Source organism: Coregonus clupeaformis, chromosome 12 (assembly GCF_020615455.1).
Source record: "Coregonus clupeaformis isolate EN_2021a chromosome 12, ASM2061545v1, whole genome shotgun sequence".
NCBI lineage: Eukaryota > Metazoa > Chordata > Actinopteri > Salmoniformes > Salmonidae > Coregonus > Coregonus clupeaformis.
Window position 1 is genome coordinate 44,911,125 of NC_059203.1, and position 14,692 is coordinate 44,925,816.

At 42.7% G+C, this 14,692-nt stretch overlaps 1 protein-coding gene across 3 annotated transcripts; it reads left to right on the top strand.

The window, feature by feature from the left end:
• The first annotated feature begins 1,264 nt into the window (after positions 1-1,264).
• LOC121578278 (serine/threonine-protein phosphatase 4 regulatory subunit 2-B-like) lies at positions 1,265-6,802 on the top strand. Of its 3 annotated transcripts, XM_041892531.2 has the most exons (10): positions 1,265-1,353; positions 2,024-2,107; positions 3,034-3,115; positions 3,303-3,473; positions 3,724-3,817; positions 3,950-3,987; positions 4,871-4,945; positions 5,078-5,206; positions 5,299-5,564; positions 5,806-6,802. In XM_041892531.2, exons 2-10 carry the CDS (start codon positions 2,071-2,073, stop codon positions 6,153-6,155), a joined length of 1,242 nt encoding a protein of 413 aa, XP_041748465.2. In that variant the 5' UTR covers positions 1,265-1,353; positions 2,024-2,070; the 3' UTR covers positions 6,156-6,802. The 3 variants fall into 3 exon arrangements, with proteins under 3 accessions (XP_041748465.2, XP_041748467.2, XP_041748466.2); XM_041892533.2 differs by lacking the exon at positions 1,265-1,353 and having other exon boundaries at positions 1,919-2,107; XM_041892532.2 differs by lacking the exons at positions 1,265-1,353; positions 4,871-4,945 and having other exon boundaries at positions 1,993-2,107.
• Positions 6,803-14,692: the final 7,890 nt, after the last annotated feature.

Genomic DNA, 14,692 nt, shown 5'->3' on the forward strand with positions numbered 1-14,692 from the left:
AGGACAAAGACCCTAAGCACATAGTCAAGACAACGCAGGAGTGACTTCCGGACAAGTCTCTGAATGTCCTTGAGTGGCCCAGCCAGAGCCCGGACTTGAACCCGATTGAACATCTCTGGAGAGACCTGAAAATAGATGTGCAGCGACGCTCCCGATCCAACCTGACAGAGCTTGAGAGGAACTGCAGAGAAGAATGGGAGAAACTCCTTAAATACAGGTGTGCCAAGCTTCTAGCGTCATACCCAAGAAGACTCTAGGCTGTAATCGCTGCCAAAGGTGCTTCAACATAGTCCTGAGTAAAGGGTTTGAATACTGATGTAAATGTGATATCAGTTTTATAATATACATTTTTTTATTTGCAAAAAAATCTAAAAACCTGTTTTTGCTTTGTCATTATGGTGTATTGTGTGTAGATTGATGAGAAGAAAAAAAAACAATTTAATCTGAATACTTTCCAAATGCAATGTAATTATTTTAATGTTCAATGTACAGTTCAGCTATGGTTTCATAACCATTTAGCAGGTAACTTTACAGATGAGTAATTATAGTAGTAGTAATCTGGTACTTTGTCAAGTGTTTTTTTTTTTCTTCCTCCAGTGGTCCATAGATGCGGTTGAGAAATATTTTTTAAACTAAACCAAGATAGACCACAGATTTTCATTTCCAATGGGAACAAATTAGTAATAGCTCAATTGGTAGAGCATGGCGCTTGTAACGCCAGGGTAGTGGGTTCGATCACCGTGACCACCCATACGTAAAAATTTATGCACACATGACTGTAAGTCGCTTTGGATAAAAGCGTCTGCTAAATAGCATATTATATTATTACAGTGGGCAGAACAAGCAAGGAGGTGGGCACTAGCGATATCCTATTGGCGCGTTCTAGTAAACATCTGCATATTTCTGTTAGGGAACACCTACTCTAAAGTGCGCGTGTGCAATAACTCACTTAGCCTTTGCACTCCTAAACGGCGCGATTTTTAAAAATGTTTCCAAAGGGTAAAGTCTACAAAACTTAGTCCACTGTTCATAACATATTCTAGTTTTGGGAACAGAAAACTGTATTGAGATCAAATGTTTAATCGATGACTGTTGGCCAAAATCCATCACATATTTGTTAGTGAGTGGAAACGCCAACCGGATGCTTCACATTTATACATCCAGTGAAATATCTGTCTCATTGTTCTATCTGTGGTAGAGAGGTCAATCGAACTCGACCTAAACAATATAATTGCCATGGAAACGAAGGAGGAAAGGGCCGTGGGTCGAGAGATCCTGAGTCGCCTCATTGCCCCCCAGCAAAATTAGCCATAATTTAGGCTATTGTTTATGTGTATTTCACACTACGTTGAGGTAAAACATCGGAGTATGATGCTTTTATGGATGTCAACCCCGGCACTTTTTCATGTCATCGTTAACAATCAACTGCATTACAGTTAAAAACGGCATTGACTACCACCACCGATTTCTGTATGCTAGCTACGCTAACCAGTTCTTCTAAACCTGAAAATGGACCACTTGTATATGTTATACAGCCAAAAACAGTATATCCAAATTGGACTTTAGTAACCACATTGTGGGGTCTGTTACAATACATACATCATAACGGATTTGAAGAAAATCCACTTTGTTAGATGAGATTTGTTGAATGTGCGCCCATCTGATCAACGTCTGCGTTCCGTTGATCCTTTACTTAATCTATTGTGCAACTTGTTGAACTGCAGCATACTCCCTGTACTTTCTGCGTTCTGAATCTGATCCGCAGTGACCTCACGAGCGCCATATTAAAACGCTTCTTCTTCCCCTCACATGTTGTGGGTCTGGGATCCTTTGGACGTCCTTGCCCTAAACCCTAACCAAAGACTTGTATAACTAAACCTAAATCTCATTGTTATATCTGTCCCTAACTCTTACCTAACCTTAAAACGTATCTTAACCATTTTACATTTCAACTTCAATGGGGTAGTGACGTCCCAAGGATCCCAAATAGCACGGATCCACTTTTTTTGTGTGTTGAACGCAGCCACCGCTAGTCTGCCTCTTGCTCCCAGACTGACAGAGGACAACAACATGATGGAAATTGACTCACTCCAAGAGGCGCTCAAAGGTTTTTGGGGTTCTTAAGAATAGCATAATACTTAAAGAAAGTCAGACTTTTTGTTTTACTTTATTCTACGCTACAGTTGTTATATTGCCAGAAGGTGTTGAATGTAGCTAACGTTAGCTAGCTATAAGCGAATGTTAGCTAGTCAGCTAATGCTAACATTCGGAAGAATAAGCAATGTTGCTAACTAACGTTATTCCCTCTTTAGCTTAAAGGCAGCTAGCTATCAATTCTCAAACCTCCAGATGTTTATATATTGATTTCTGGATTCAGCAATTTAGCTAGTTAGAATGATGGTTTTGACAACTCCATCACCGCACAGCTAACATTAGCTTAGCTAGCTGACGTTAGCAAACTAATGAACTGATTAAGTTAGCTACCGGTAGTTAGCAATTATGTATACACCATTGGTAGTTAGCTACCATTTCCAGTTAGTTGGATTGTGAGCTTTTCTATTGACTACGACGTTAGTTAGCTAACTAGCTAGTAAGACAATATAATCAAAGTAAGCCTAGCTAACGTTAACTGTTGATGTTATGTAGCCAACTGGCAAGTTGGCCAGCGAGCTAGCTAACATGCTAGCTTGCAAGTTTGAGTTCACTTAACCTGGCCAATGGCCACAATTAGCTAGCTCGCTGGGTAGTTCGTTATAAAGGACAACAGTTTATGAGAACACAATTAAAATTCTCAGTTGGTGTCACTGTTAGTTAGCAAGCTAGCTAACCCGATCATCCCCATTTGGCATTTTCCTGTCTGGAGCTGGTGAGCTAGCTTAGCTAGCTAAATGGCTAAACACACTGCCAATGTTGTAGTCACACGTCTTCATTAACGTTAGTTAGTTAACGTCAATGGTTTCATAAGAAAGCCAATCTATCACTAAGTTCACTGCTCTGTTGTGCTAACTGACTTGATATCACTGTTCTCTTTAGACTTTGACAATAAAGGGAAGAAAGAAGTGGCTCCCCTGCTGGACCAGTTTCTGTGTCATGTTGCGAAGACTGGAGAAACCATGTAAGGAATGTTCCTATTGACAAGCTTGTAGCTACAGATATCATGCATATGAGAGGATGAAGCATGCTAACTTGAACACCACTGGTTCAAATGATGGAATAGGCCTAGTCATAGATCATGCCTGGTCTTCTCATCTGCATGTGCTATATTACTTTTGTTAAGAGATCTGTACTCTGTCTTTCTCCAGTGTTCAGTGGTCCCAGTTTAAAAGCTATTTCCTCTTCAAACTGGAGAAGGTGATGGACGACTTCAAAGCCTCAGCACCCGATCAAAGGGGGGTAGCCAATCCCAATGTGGAGTCCATTCCATTTGAGGACATGAAGGAGAGGATACTGAAGATTGTGAATGGATACAATGGGTAGGTACAATCATGTCATGCCGTCTAAAGAGTTAACCATTGCTGACTTTGTGGTGGTTATACAATGGCGCCATCTACTGGAGAGGCATTTATAGACGTCACATGTACTGTAGTGCTTAATGGCAACCAAATTGTAAACACACATCTCATTATTGTTTATTTTATACCTATCGAATATCACTTTTTACCTTGAGCTAGCCTTACGTCAGGTTTATTTTAATAAACTCCTTACTTGCTGTCTTTCCCTCAGAATTCCATTTACGATCCAGCGTTTGTGTGAGCTGCTTACAGAACCCAAGAGGAATTACACAGGGACAGAGAAATTCCTCAGAGGTGTTGAGAAGGTGAGTGGAGTGCCATGTCTGTTTAGGAGCAGTTGTGCAGTGTTAGATTTGTATAGTCTGTATATGTTATATAGTATCAATTAAATAGTATTTCTATTCTAGGTTTTTAATGAAGGGTTTTTCTTCTTCCAGAATGTGATGGTGGTCAGCTGTGTGCATCCTACTTCAGAGTAAGTGTTGTTTTTGTTCTTATTTTACAAAGAGGTGGTTCGTTGTATTTATACTGAACAAAAATATAAATGCAACATGCAACAATTTCAATGATTTTACAGAGTTACAGTTCATATAAGGAAATCAGTCAATTTAAATAAGTTCATTAGGCCCTAATCTATGGATTTTCACGACCGGGCAGGGGCGCAGCCATGGGTGGGCCTGGGAGGGCATAGGCCCACCCACCGGGGAGCTGGCCCAGCCAATCAGAATGAGTTTTCCCCCACAAAGGGCTTTATTACAGACAGAAATACTCCTCAGTTTCATCAGCTGTCCGGGTGGCTGGTCTCAGACGATCCCGCAGGTGAAGAAGCCGTTTGTGGAGGTCCTGGGCAGGTGTGGTTACACATGGTCTGCGGTTGTGAGGCCGGTTGGAAGTACTGCCAAATTCTCGAAAACGACATTGGATGCAGCTTATGGTAGAGAAATGAACATTACATTATCTGGCAACAGCTCTGGTGGACATTCCTGCAGTCAGCATGCCAATTGCACGCTCCCTCAACTTGAGAAATCTGTGACATTGTGTTGTGCGATGAAACTACACATTTTAGTGGCCTTTTATTGTCCCGAGCACAAGGTGCACCTGTGTAATGATCATGCTGTTTAATCTGCTTCTTGATATGCCACACCTGTCAGGTGGATGGATTATCTTGGCAAAGGAGAAATGCTTACTAACAGGGATGTAAACAAATTTGTGCACAAAATTTGAGAGAAATAAGCTTTTTGTGCGTATGGAACATTTCTGGGATCTTTTATTTCAGCTCATTTATATTTTTGTTACTGTATAGTTTATATGAAGTAAAATATGTTCGGAATTACTCTATGTTTCTCTCTGTCATGAAGGAAAAACGGATGCAGTGGTGTGAATAGAATGAATGGTGTTATGTTGCCTGGGAACTCATCTGCTTTTACAGAGAGGTAAAGCTCAAATGACAGGTTCCTATTTTCTCACCCTAGTTTCATGTCAGTGATAATTGCCTAAAAGTAAATGTGAAAAGTAAACCACTCACATTTCTTACGCTCTTTCACTCTTCCTCTATTTTCTTGCAGGAAAGTGAATGGCCCAGGGACCCCCAGGCCGCTGAACAGACCAAAGCTCTCTCTAGCGACAAACGGCCTACCGGACAGTACAGAAAACAAAGACCCTACCACAGAGCAGGGACACGACAAACCCTCCAGGTACTTCAGTTGCTACCCAACAGACGGTGTGATACTCACTTCCTACGTTTCTTTTGATGAATTGAATGTGTGATGAATCTTCTCTTTCTCAGTGAGGTGTCGGCATCAAGTACCCTGGGGAGCTCTGTGAAGAACAAGCACCATGACGACGATGAAGAGGAGGATATGGAGGCGGAGCAACACGAGGTGAAGAGGCTCAAGTTCAACGAGGAGGATGAAGAGGAGGGGGACACCCTCAGACCCGGCCACACTGACAGTTTGTCGAAAGAGGCAGAGTCCATGGTCCAGGAGGAGGAGGAGGATGACGACAAGAAGAAAAGTGAGGCTCCCAGTACTGCTGGGACTTGTGAAGACCAAGGTAGGATGGTTTTTTCACTCTTTTTTTCCTCTTCTTTTTTATCGCATTATGCCGACATCAATTGCTGGTAAAATCCTTTGTGGATATTAGTAAGTGTATGAGCAGAACCAGGAGTTGCCTGATTTGGCAGAACTCTGAGGTGTTCAAAGCAGGTTCAGCTTATTTGCGTGCCAGATCTACAGCAACCCCTTATGCAGTTAACATTCCTAACTCTATTTTTGTGTCCTTGCCTGTCCCACAGAGCCATCGAGCACACAGTTGGAGCCATCAGCAGACCCCGGGGAGAACGAGCAGGCAGAGAGGGAGGTTCCTTGTGGCTCCCAAGAGGAATGTAATGACATGGACCAGTCAGAACAGCAGGCCCCTGCTGGCGTCCTGGAGAGCCCTGAGGCCCGGGACAGCGATGAGGGCAGTGACCCAGTCAGCAGCAGCAGCAGTAGCGTCAGCAGCAGTAGCAGTGAGGAGATCGGAGCCAGGAAAGAGAGAGCCCCTGCTCCCTCCAGCAGTACTCCTGAGCCACCTGCAGAGGGCGCCATGGAGAGCGGCAGCCTGGACACGGGGACCAGTGAGGAGCCCATGGAGCAGGACTAGGACCTCAGCATCCATCTGACTATTTAGAACATCTGTCCTCAAGTCCAGCTTGAGTGTCACCGGTGAAGGGGATGCACCATCCTGGTCCCCTAGATACTTTACGCCTTGTCAAAATTTTGGGCACTCCTCAAAATGACCACCTGATGTGGGCATAAACATTTTATTTTGAATCAAATATTTTTAAACTGGATTTCCTTTTTTCTACACTATTTCTGAGTTTCATTTTAAGGCTTGTGGTCTCTAGAGGTTTTTGTTTCAGCCTTGATCAGTCTTTGGAGTTGCAGATGATGTTTGTTGTAGATGTGCTGATAGGACGGGGTGTTCATCTGGCAATTGTTTTCCCTCATCAGTTTAAGCTTTTGGCAGGAAAGGTAAAGCAGGCAGTTTTGTTCCTGTAGCCAGTTTCTCTCTGTGGATTATCACCCCAGCCACACCAGAGTCGAGACAAAGCTATCCCCGCTAATTAACTTCCTCATTATTTATGCCGTCAGTTACTCACTCCAGCAATGAACTAGCTAGAATCATTTCTGTTTCTGACTGCAGCACAAGCCTTAGCATTGGGTGCCGATGACATGGATGTCGATTAAGGCAGCCCCCCCGCACCTCTCTGAGGGGTGGGGTTAAATGCGGAAGACATTTCAGTTGAATGCAGGTAGCGGCAGGGGCGGCAGGTAGCTTAGTGGTTAAGAGTGTTGTGCCAGTAACCGAAAGGTCGCTGGTTCTAATCCCTGAGCCGACTAGGTGAAAAATCTGTTGATGTGCCCTTGAGCAAGGCACTTAACCCTAATTGCTCCTGTAAGTCGCTCTGGATAAGAGCGTCTGCTAAATGACTAAAATGTAAATGTAAAATGTTGTACAACTGACTAGGTATTTCCCTTTCCCATACCACTGTTTTTACTCGTGCCGCCATCTTGGTTGTTGAGAAAAGGTATCTTTCCATGTTTGTTTATTATATAAAAAAACAAAAAAAACATCAATTTTCCTTGTAAGATGGGAGTATTGAAATAGATTTTCGATATGTGTCCTTTTTCTCCTTTTTAAATGCATCTATTTTCTTTGCTATGATACACTACCGACCCAACTCAGAGTAATATAACATGCTACCTTTACCTTAAAATGTAACATATCATTTGGGGTGCATTGAACCATAATTTATCAACATTTCAACTCAATTACTTATTTTGGAAAATATGTTTTTTGGCAGGCAGTTATTTAGTTTCCAAAACCAGCTGTAAGTACAAAGATGACTTCCGCTTTGTATTGTGATGTCACCAAGTTGTTTCACTGACAGATATCCAGAGCATCTACTGGTTACCAGCTTTACACCTGTTTCTGCAGCTGTACTTTTTGATATGTAGAATTTTAAATTTCTGTAAAGTAGATTTTTGTAGATTGTAATACAGTATATGTTCACTGCCTTTGTGAAACCATATATAATTGTATAGTTTGTGTATACTCTGAATGATTGGGCTTTCAATGCGGTATTCAGATAAAGCAATAAATGTAACATTTTTTGTGGTCATGCTTTCTTACCTGAGGCATTCCATCTATTCCACTGAGCTGCTCTAAAAGGCTTTTGCATGTTCACCTTCCTGATTATCAGATCACCTCTTATGTAATGACATCTTAACACCTCTGCAGACTTATTCTAATAAATGTGTTGTTGAAAACAACGTGAGCTTTTTAAGCCAGTTAGCCATTATGTGGTCAAATGCTCAGTTCAAGGCTTACTCTGATTACTCTGCCACACATTCCCAATCAGATTGATATGTCACGTTTGAACACGTAGTTCCGGTTGTGCTATGTGTCCCTATTGCGCTAATATGAAATCCCGCTACGCCCTCTGATGAAGCGCAAATACAGGATCGAATCCTACTACACCTACTCTGACGCAGGGCTTGCAAACTATCACAGATTACAAAGGGAAACCCAGCCGCGAGCTGCCCAGTGATGCAAGCCTACCAGTCAAGCTAAATGTCTTCTACGCTCGCTTCGATGCGATGCCACCACCACTGAACCATGCATGAGAGCACCAGCTGTTCCGAATGACTGTGATCACACGCTGTAGCCGATGTAAGACCTTTAAACAGGTTAACATTCAGACAGATTACCAGGACACGAACTCAGAGCATGTGCTGACCAGCTGGCAGGTGTCTTCACTGACATTTTCAACCACTCCCTGACCCAGTCTGTAATGCCTACATGTTTCAAGCAGACCACCATAGTCTCTGTGCCCAAGAATGCCAAGGTATCCTGTCTAAATGACTTTAGCCCTGTAGCATTCACATCTTTAGGCATGAAATGCTTTGAAAGGCTAGTCATGGCTCCCATAAACACTGTCATTCCAGACACCCTGGACCCACTCCAATTTGCATATCACCCAACAGATCCAAAGATGACACAATCTCTTGCACTTCACACCTGGACAAGAGGAAAATCTATGTGAGAATGCTGTTAATTGACTACAGCTCAGTGTTCAACACCGTAGTGCCCTCCAAGCTCATCACTAAGCTAAGGACCCTGGGACTGAACACCTCCCTCTTCAACTGGATCCTGGACTTACTGACAGGGCGCCCCCAGCTGGTGAGGGTAGGCAACAACACATGCATCACGCTGACCCTCAACACGGGGTCCCTCAGGGATGCATGCTTAGTCCCCTTCTGTACTTCCTGTTCACTCACAACTGCACGACTCCAACACCATCATTAAGTTTGCCAACAACACGACGTGGTAGGCCTGATCACCGACGACGATGAGACAGCCTTTAGGGAGGAGGTCAGAGACCTGGCAGTGTGGTGCCAGGACAACAACCTCTCCTTCAACGTCAGCAAGACGAATGAGCTGATTGTGGACTACAGGAAACGGAGGACCGAGCAGGCCCCCATTCACAGCAACAGATCTGTAGTGGAGCGGGTCGAGAGCTTCAAGTTCCTCGGTGTCCACATCACTAAGGATCTATCATGGTCCAAACACACCAACACAGTCGTGAAGAGGGCATAACAACGCCTCTTCCCATTCAGGAGGCTGAAAAGATTTGGCATGGGCCCTCAGATCCTCAAAAAGTTTTACAGCTGCACCATTGAGAGCATCTTGACTGGTTGCATCACTGCTTGGTATGGCAACTGCTTGGCATCCAACCGCAAGGCACTACAGAGGGTAGTGCATACAGGGTCGAGCTCCCTGCCATCAAGGACCTCTATACCAGGCGGTGTCAGAGGAAGGCCCTAAAAATTGTCAAAGACTCCAGTCACCCAAGTCATAGACTCTCTCTGCTATCGCATGGCAAACGGTACCAATGCACCAAGTCTGGAACAGACAGGACCCTGAACCGCTTCTACCCCAAGCCATAAGACTGCTAAATAGTTAGTTAAATAGTTAACCAAATACCTACCCGGACTATCTGCATTGACCCTTTTTGCACCAACTTTTTTGACTCATCACATACACTGCTGCTACTGTTTATTATCTGTCACTTTATTCCTAGTTATATGTACAGATCTACCTCAATTACATTTACATACATTTTAGTCATTTAGCAGACGCTCTTATCCAGAGCGACTTACAGTTAGTAAGTGCATACATTTTTTCATGCTGGCCCCCTGTGGGAAACAAACCCACAACCCTGGCGTTGCAAACGCCATGCTCTACCAACTGAGCTACACGGGGCTACAATTACCTCGTACACCTGCACATCGACTCCGTACCCGTGTATATAGCCAAGTTATCATTACTCATTGTGTATTTATTATTACGTGTTTTACTTTTCTATTATTTGTCTATTTTCTTTCTCTCTGCAAGTAAGCATTTCACTGTTAGTCTATACCTGTTGTTTATGAAGCATGTGAATACAATTTTATTTGAATTGGCCTGAGCTCTTAAGATCTGAAGACTGATGTCTAGGCTTTGGCTCAAAGGGCTAATGCAGTCATGCACAGACAACCTGATACCTGATCGATTACTGTACATGATTTATGCTTTAAATCTGCAGTCTGCAGTCAGTCTTTGAGACCATGCACAAAATGGATGGGAATTGTTAGCAGGTTATATTTGTGATGGCTCACTGGTGCCTTGAGTTTGTAGGCCTTCACCAAACAGTAATCCATTCTGAACATAGCCTATGTCTTTCTCCCATGAGAATAAAATTAAACCAGGGGATCATAGTCTGGGGTTGGAAGAGCCTTTGTTACTGCACTGGCGCCCTCCTTTTTACACTTTAATAATGACTGATTCTCGCATGTCGTTTTTCTACAAAGGGGCAGCAAAGCTGTTTTTGTTGTTTGTCTTACAGCGTTCGAAATGTCTGTCTCTTGGCTGCTGAAATTTACCCAGACTCTCTGAGGAAATAAAGAGAGGATTGTGTAAATCCAAGCAGCAGTGCTGTTCTGTGGGATGGGAGGCAGTGTTAAACTGTAGCCTTTGAAGAGGCATCTCCAGGGAAATAAATGCCAGGCCAACAGGGGAATAAAGAGGTGCTCGCAATCAAACGAGCTATCATTTGATACCTCTCCAGAAATGGTAGAGTTTATTATAGAGTGACACAACACTGGTGACTCATTTGGGCATCTTCTTTGAAAAGTATATTCTCTTTGTACTAAAAGTAAGTTCATGCTCAGGACGTTGCACTGAAGCTGTTACTTGCAGTAGGCCTTCACCCCCATCATTCGGAGTACTATGCGAAAGTTAAGTGCTGTGTTTTCTGTCTCATATAGGTTTACACACGTATGTTGCTGAAGGAGCCTCTCATTATTTCTCAGCTGTGTTTGAAAGCCTGTCTTTAATATCAAGTCCTTATTGTTTGATCCCAGGGGACCTGGCTTGGGGATAGAAGAAAGCTAATGAAGGTAAATATCCAGGCAGCCCATTGTCAGATCTGTATGTAGAGAAGCTTCATTATTCTCCTGACCCTCTGCCTCTCATAACATCACAAAGGCAACACATGGTACCAAGCCCAACAACAACCATTTCTTTAGGCTTGCCAAATTCAAGTAGTGTAGTAAACATTTTTATCATGGCTTCCTAAGAGGAAATCACCTTGCACATGGTTGGTTTTGCGTTTTATGCATTTATAATTTTCCTTGTAAATGGGAGTTAATTGTTCTTGGCACTTCTGTAGTTTAACTCAAACTGGGATGAAATGAAAGTTGAGTTGCTCAATAATTGCTTTAAATAATTAATCACTAGCCATGCGATGGTGCCAACTTTTACTCCTTGTCACTGGGCTCCAGAAAAACCCAATGGAGTTCTGTGTGTCCTTTGAATCTAAAGCAAGCTTATGGTAGACACATTTGATGGGGGGAGGGGGGGTCTTTGTTTTCCAATTTACTGACAATCAAAGAAAAAAGTTTGGCTCTCTCAAGGACAGATAACCTGCTTTAAAACCTCAATTCCTGTTTTCAGTCTAGTACAACCCTGCGTAATATTTCACCCTACAGTATCTATGTCACAATTTGTGATTTATTGGATACATTTTTAAAAGTCCCCAAATGTTCTTCGGTCCAGAATGGAAATTCTGGCCCTTGTAAGAAAGTCTCACAATGTCAGATCTGGATGTCTACTTCAGTAGCCTACTTTCATATCTCCTGACTCTTCTGTACCAAGACACCAAACCTTGAATTGAAATACAGTAGAACTTTGACTCCAGTACATGACCAATCAAGCTAATTGCTTTTGACTTCTCTTGACAATTTAATTATGACGAGATCCTTGATCAGGAGCCATGCCTAATTTCTACATGACTTCTAACTAATTATAGTTCATGGTACAACAAGTGATGCTTATTGAAATGTATAGTGTTTGAGAGAGTTCATAATATTGAACCAAATGCCAGCTTATGGTTTATAACCAGTATATTTATTTATTGGTTGCTTGTACAGTACAATGAATCCCAGATTTACCTTGGTTGGTGGGATAAATCATGAGGGCTCATAGGTGTCTTTATAATGTGGCTTTAAAAAAGGCGCTTTAAAATAGTCACTTTTTAACCTCTTACATTATTCTTAGATGACAGTTCCTTATATCCTATAATGTATTCTCTATACCTCAAGTTACATTATACTGTGCATTAGTCACGTCAAGAGCTGGGAGTGGATTGAAAGTTCAGAGGCGGAGCATGGAGTTTGGACTTTAAAGGCAGCAGCATCTGAGCAATCGGTAGGGATTTTCCCCTGGCGGGGTCAGGCATCCCGGAGCGCAATCTCTGTGTCGTCCAATAGATGGTACTATTTAGTTTCCCAGGCAGAGTTAACATCATTACCCTGGCCTGAAATGAAGATGCAGACCCAGTACTGCCTGCAGCTGTTGATAGGAGCTGAGGCACATTTCTCCCCACCATGTTGTCACACTCGCCCACATCATAGGGACCGCTCCACTTCCTGGGGCTGCTGGATCCAATGCAGTGAAGTCCTCCACATGAACTCATGTGCTGAATGTGTATCACTTTAATTTTAAATAGGCAAAGGCTAGAACCTACTAATAGAATGATTTTGAATACGCTGTAGATGTTTGTGAAATGATCTGATCCATAGGTGACTTATTTGCTAGTAACTTATGTCAATTCTGTACACCATTGTGCTTATTTGATTAGAAAAAGGACATGATTACAAAAAAATCCCAACAAGAAACAAACAAAATAGGTCTTTGTTAAAAGTGTCAATTTGTCTGGTATGGTTGTACATCCCAAAGGCACAGTATAAGTCTGTTGTTTGTTGATCAACGTCAAGTTCCATTGTCTGGCATGCAGGGTCAAACATTCTGCACTGCTCTGACAAATGGCAAGCATTACCAGTGGGCGGGTGCCGTGTGCTGTCCACTCTGTAGACAGACAAACGGGAGTAAGAAATAGTGTTTTTCTCCCACTCCCCTGCAGCCCTGCGGCTGGTATACTGCACCTGAAAGCCCAGGGACAACAGTGGAAGAAGCTCCAGACAAGTTCAATTTTCCGACTTCACTAGAGCTGCCAAGTGGAGAGGAGACCAAAGAGGAACACTGTGTAATGTCCTAGAATATTCGGAGGAAAATGGACTGGAAGTTGTTGTAGGCTGAGGCCCTGAGGTTCTGAGCCTGAGGTTTGGGTTGTGCTGCTTAATGCGTGGGTGTGAGTCCAAGCAGGCGCCATTCTCAGGTAACTGTTATTTAAACTGCCACTTACTTGTCAGACTGGCATCATCAGAGAGAGATGTAGAACATTGAGTTTTTCCTCTATGTCTGCCCATCTCTATTTACTCTATTAAAAAGAGAGAAACCAGCAAAAGAGGGGGAAATGCTAAATGTATGTAAAAATACACAGCTATAAAGGACTCTTGACTAAATGCCAGGAAAGCCTATATATCATTAGTCTATTTGACACCTGCTCCTTACCATCTGCTCTCCCAAATGAACAGACAGGTGAGAGAGCATATTGGAGCACCACGCTTAAAGGCCCAGTGCAGTCAAAAACGAGATTTTCCTGTGTTTTATATATATATCCACAGTATGAGGATATATTGTGAAAATGATGATAAGGCCTTTTTAGTGTAAGAGTTGTTTGAAAAGACTGCCTAAAATTTCAGCCTGTTTTGGTGTGATGGAGGTTTGGCCTGCCTGGTGACAACACCAGGCGGTAAATTGGTCAATGGACCAATAGGAAAGAGCGTTCCAAACCTCTCTGCCAATAACAGCTCCCCATTCAGACCACTCCTAGACAGTCCTAGCTAAATTCTTGCTTGAGAAATGGCTTTTCACTATTTTCGTTTATTTTTGACCATTTTAATTTAAAACAATCACAGTAAGGTACTTAATTGTTACCCAGAAATTATTTGATAATGAGATTAAAAACAGCGGCATTGGACCTTTAAACCCCAGATTATTTGCCTTCTCTATTGTCATCACAGGAAGTTGGGGAGGACGCGCTTGTGGTAATGACTGGAGCGGAATTAGTGGAATGGTAACAAATACATCAAACACATGGTTTGCATGTGTTTGATGTCATTCCATTCACTCCCTTCCAGCCATTATTATGAGCCATCCTCACCTCAGCAGCCTCCTGTGATAGTCATGTTACTACACCTGAATGCTTACAATGGTTTCAGAGCAATGTCTGCAGACTTGGTCTCTGCTACAAGCTTAGACACTCCAGGGTAATAAAATTGGTCATTGTTTATCACTGGAATAATAAGGTTTGCATGACAAAAACAAATTCCTCATGATCAACAAAAGCAATAAAATAATCACTGCCCCTGTTATTTGTGCAATTAAAGATAAGCCTATGCACAGAGCCCCAGGGTTTTGTCTCAAAATACTCCATATGACTCTGGTGTGTCCATTTGTGTGTGCATGTGCACCACTGTTTACTGTCCATTCATGTTCCAGGTCATCTTCTTTCTATTATCTTTTCATCCCACCAATTCAACTTAAAACACCTGGTTCCTGGTGGTAGGTGATGCCTGGTGGTAGGTGATGCCTGGTGGTGGTAGGTGATGCCTGGTGGTAGGTGATGCCTGGTGGTAGGTGATGCCTGGTGGTGGTAGGTGATGCCTGGTGGTGGTAGGTGATGCCTGGTA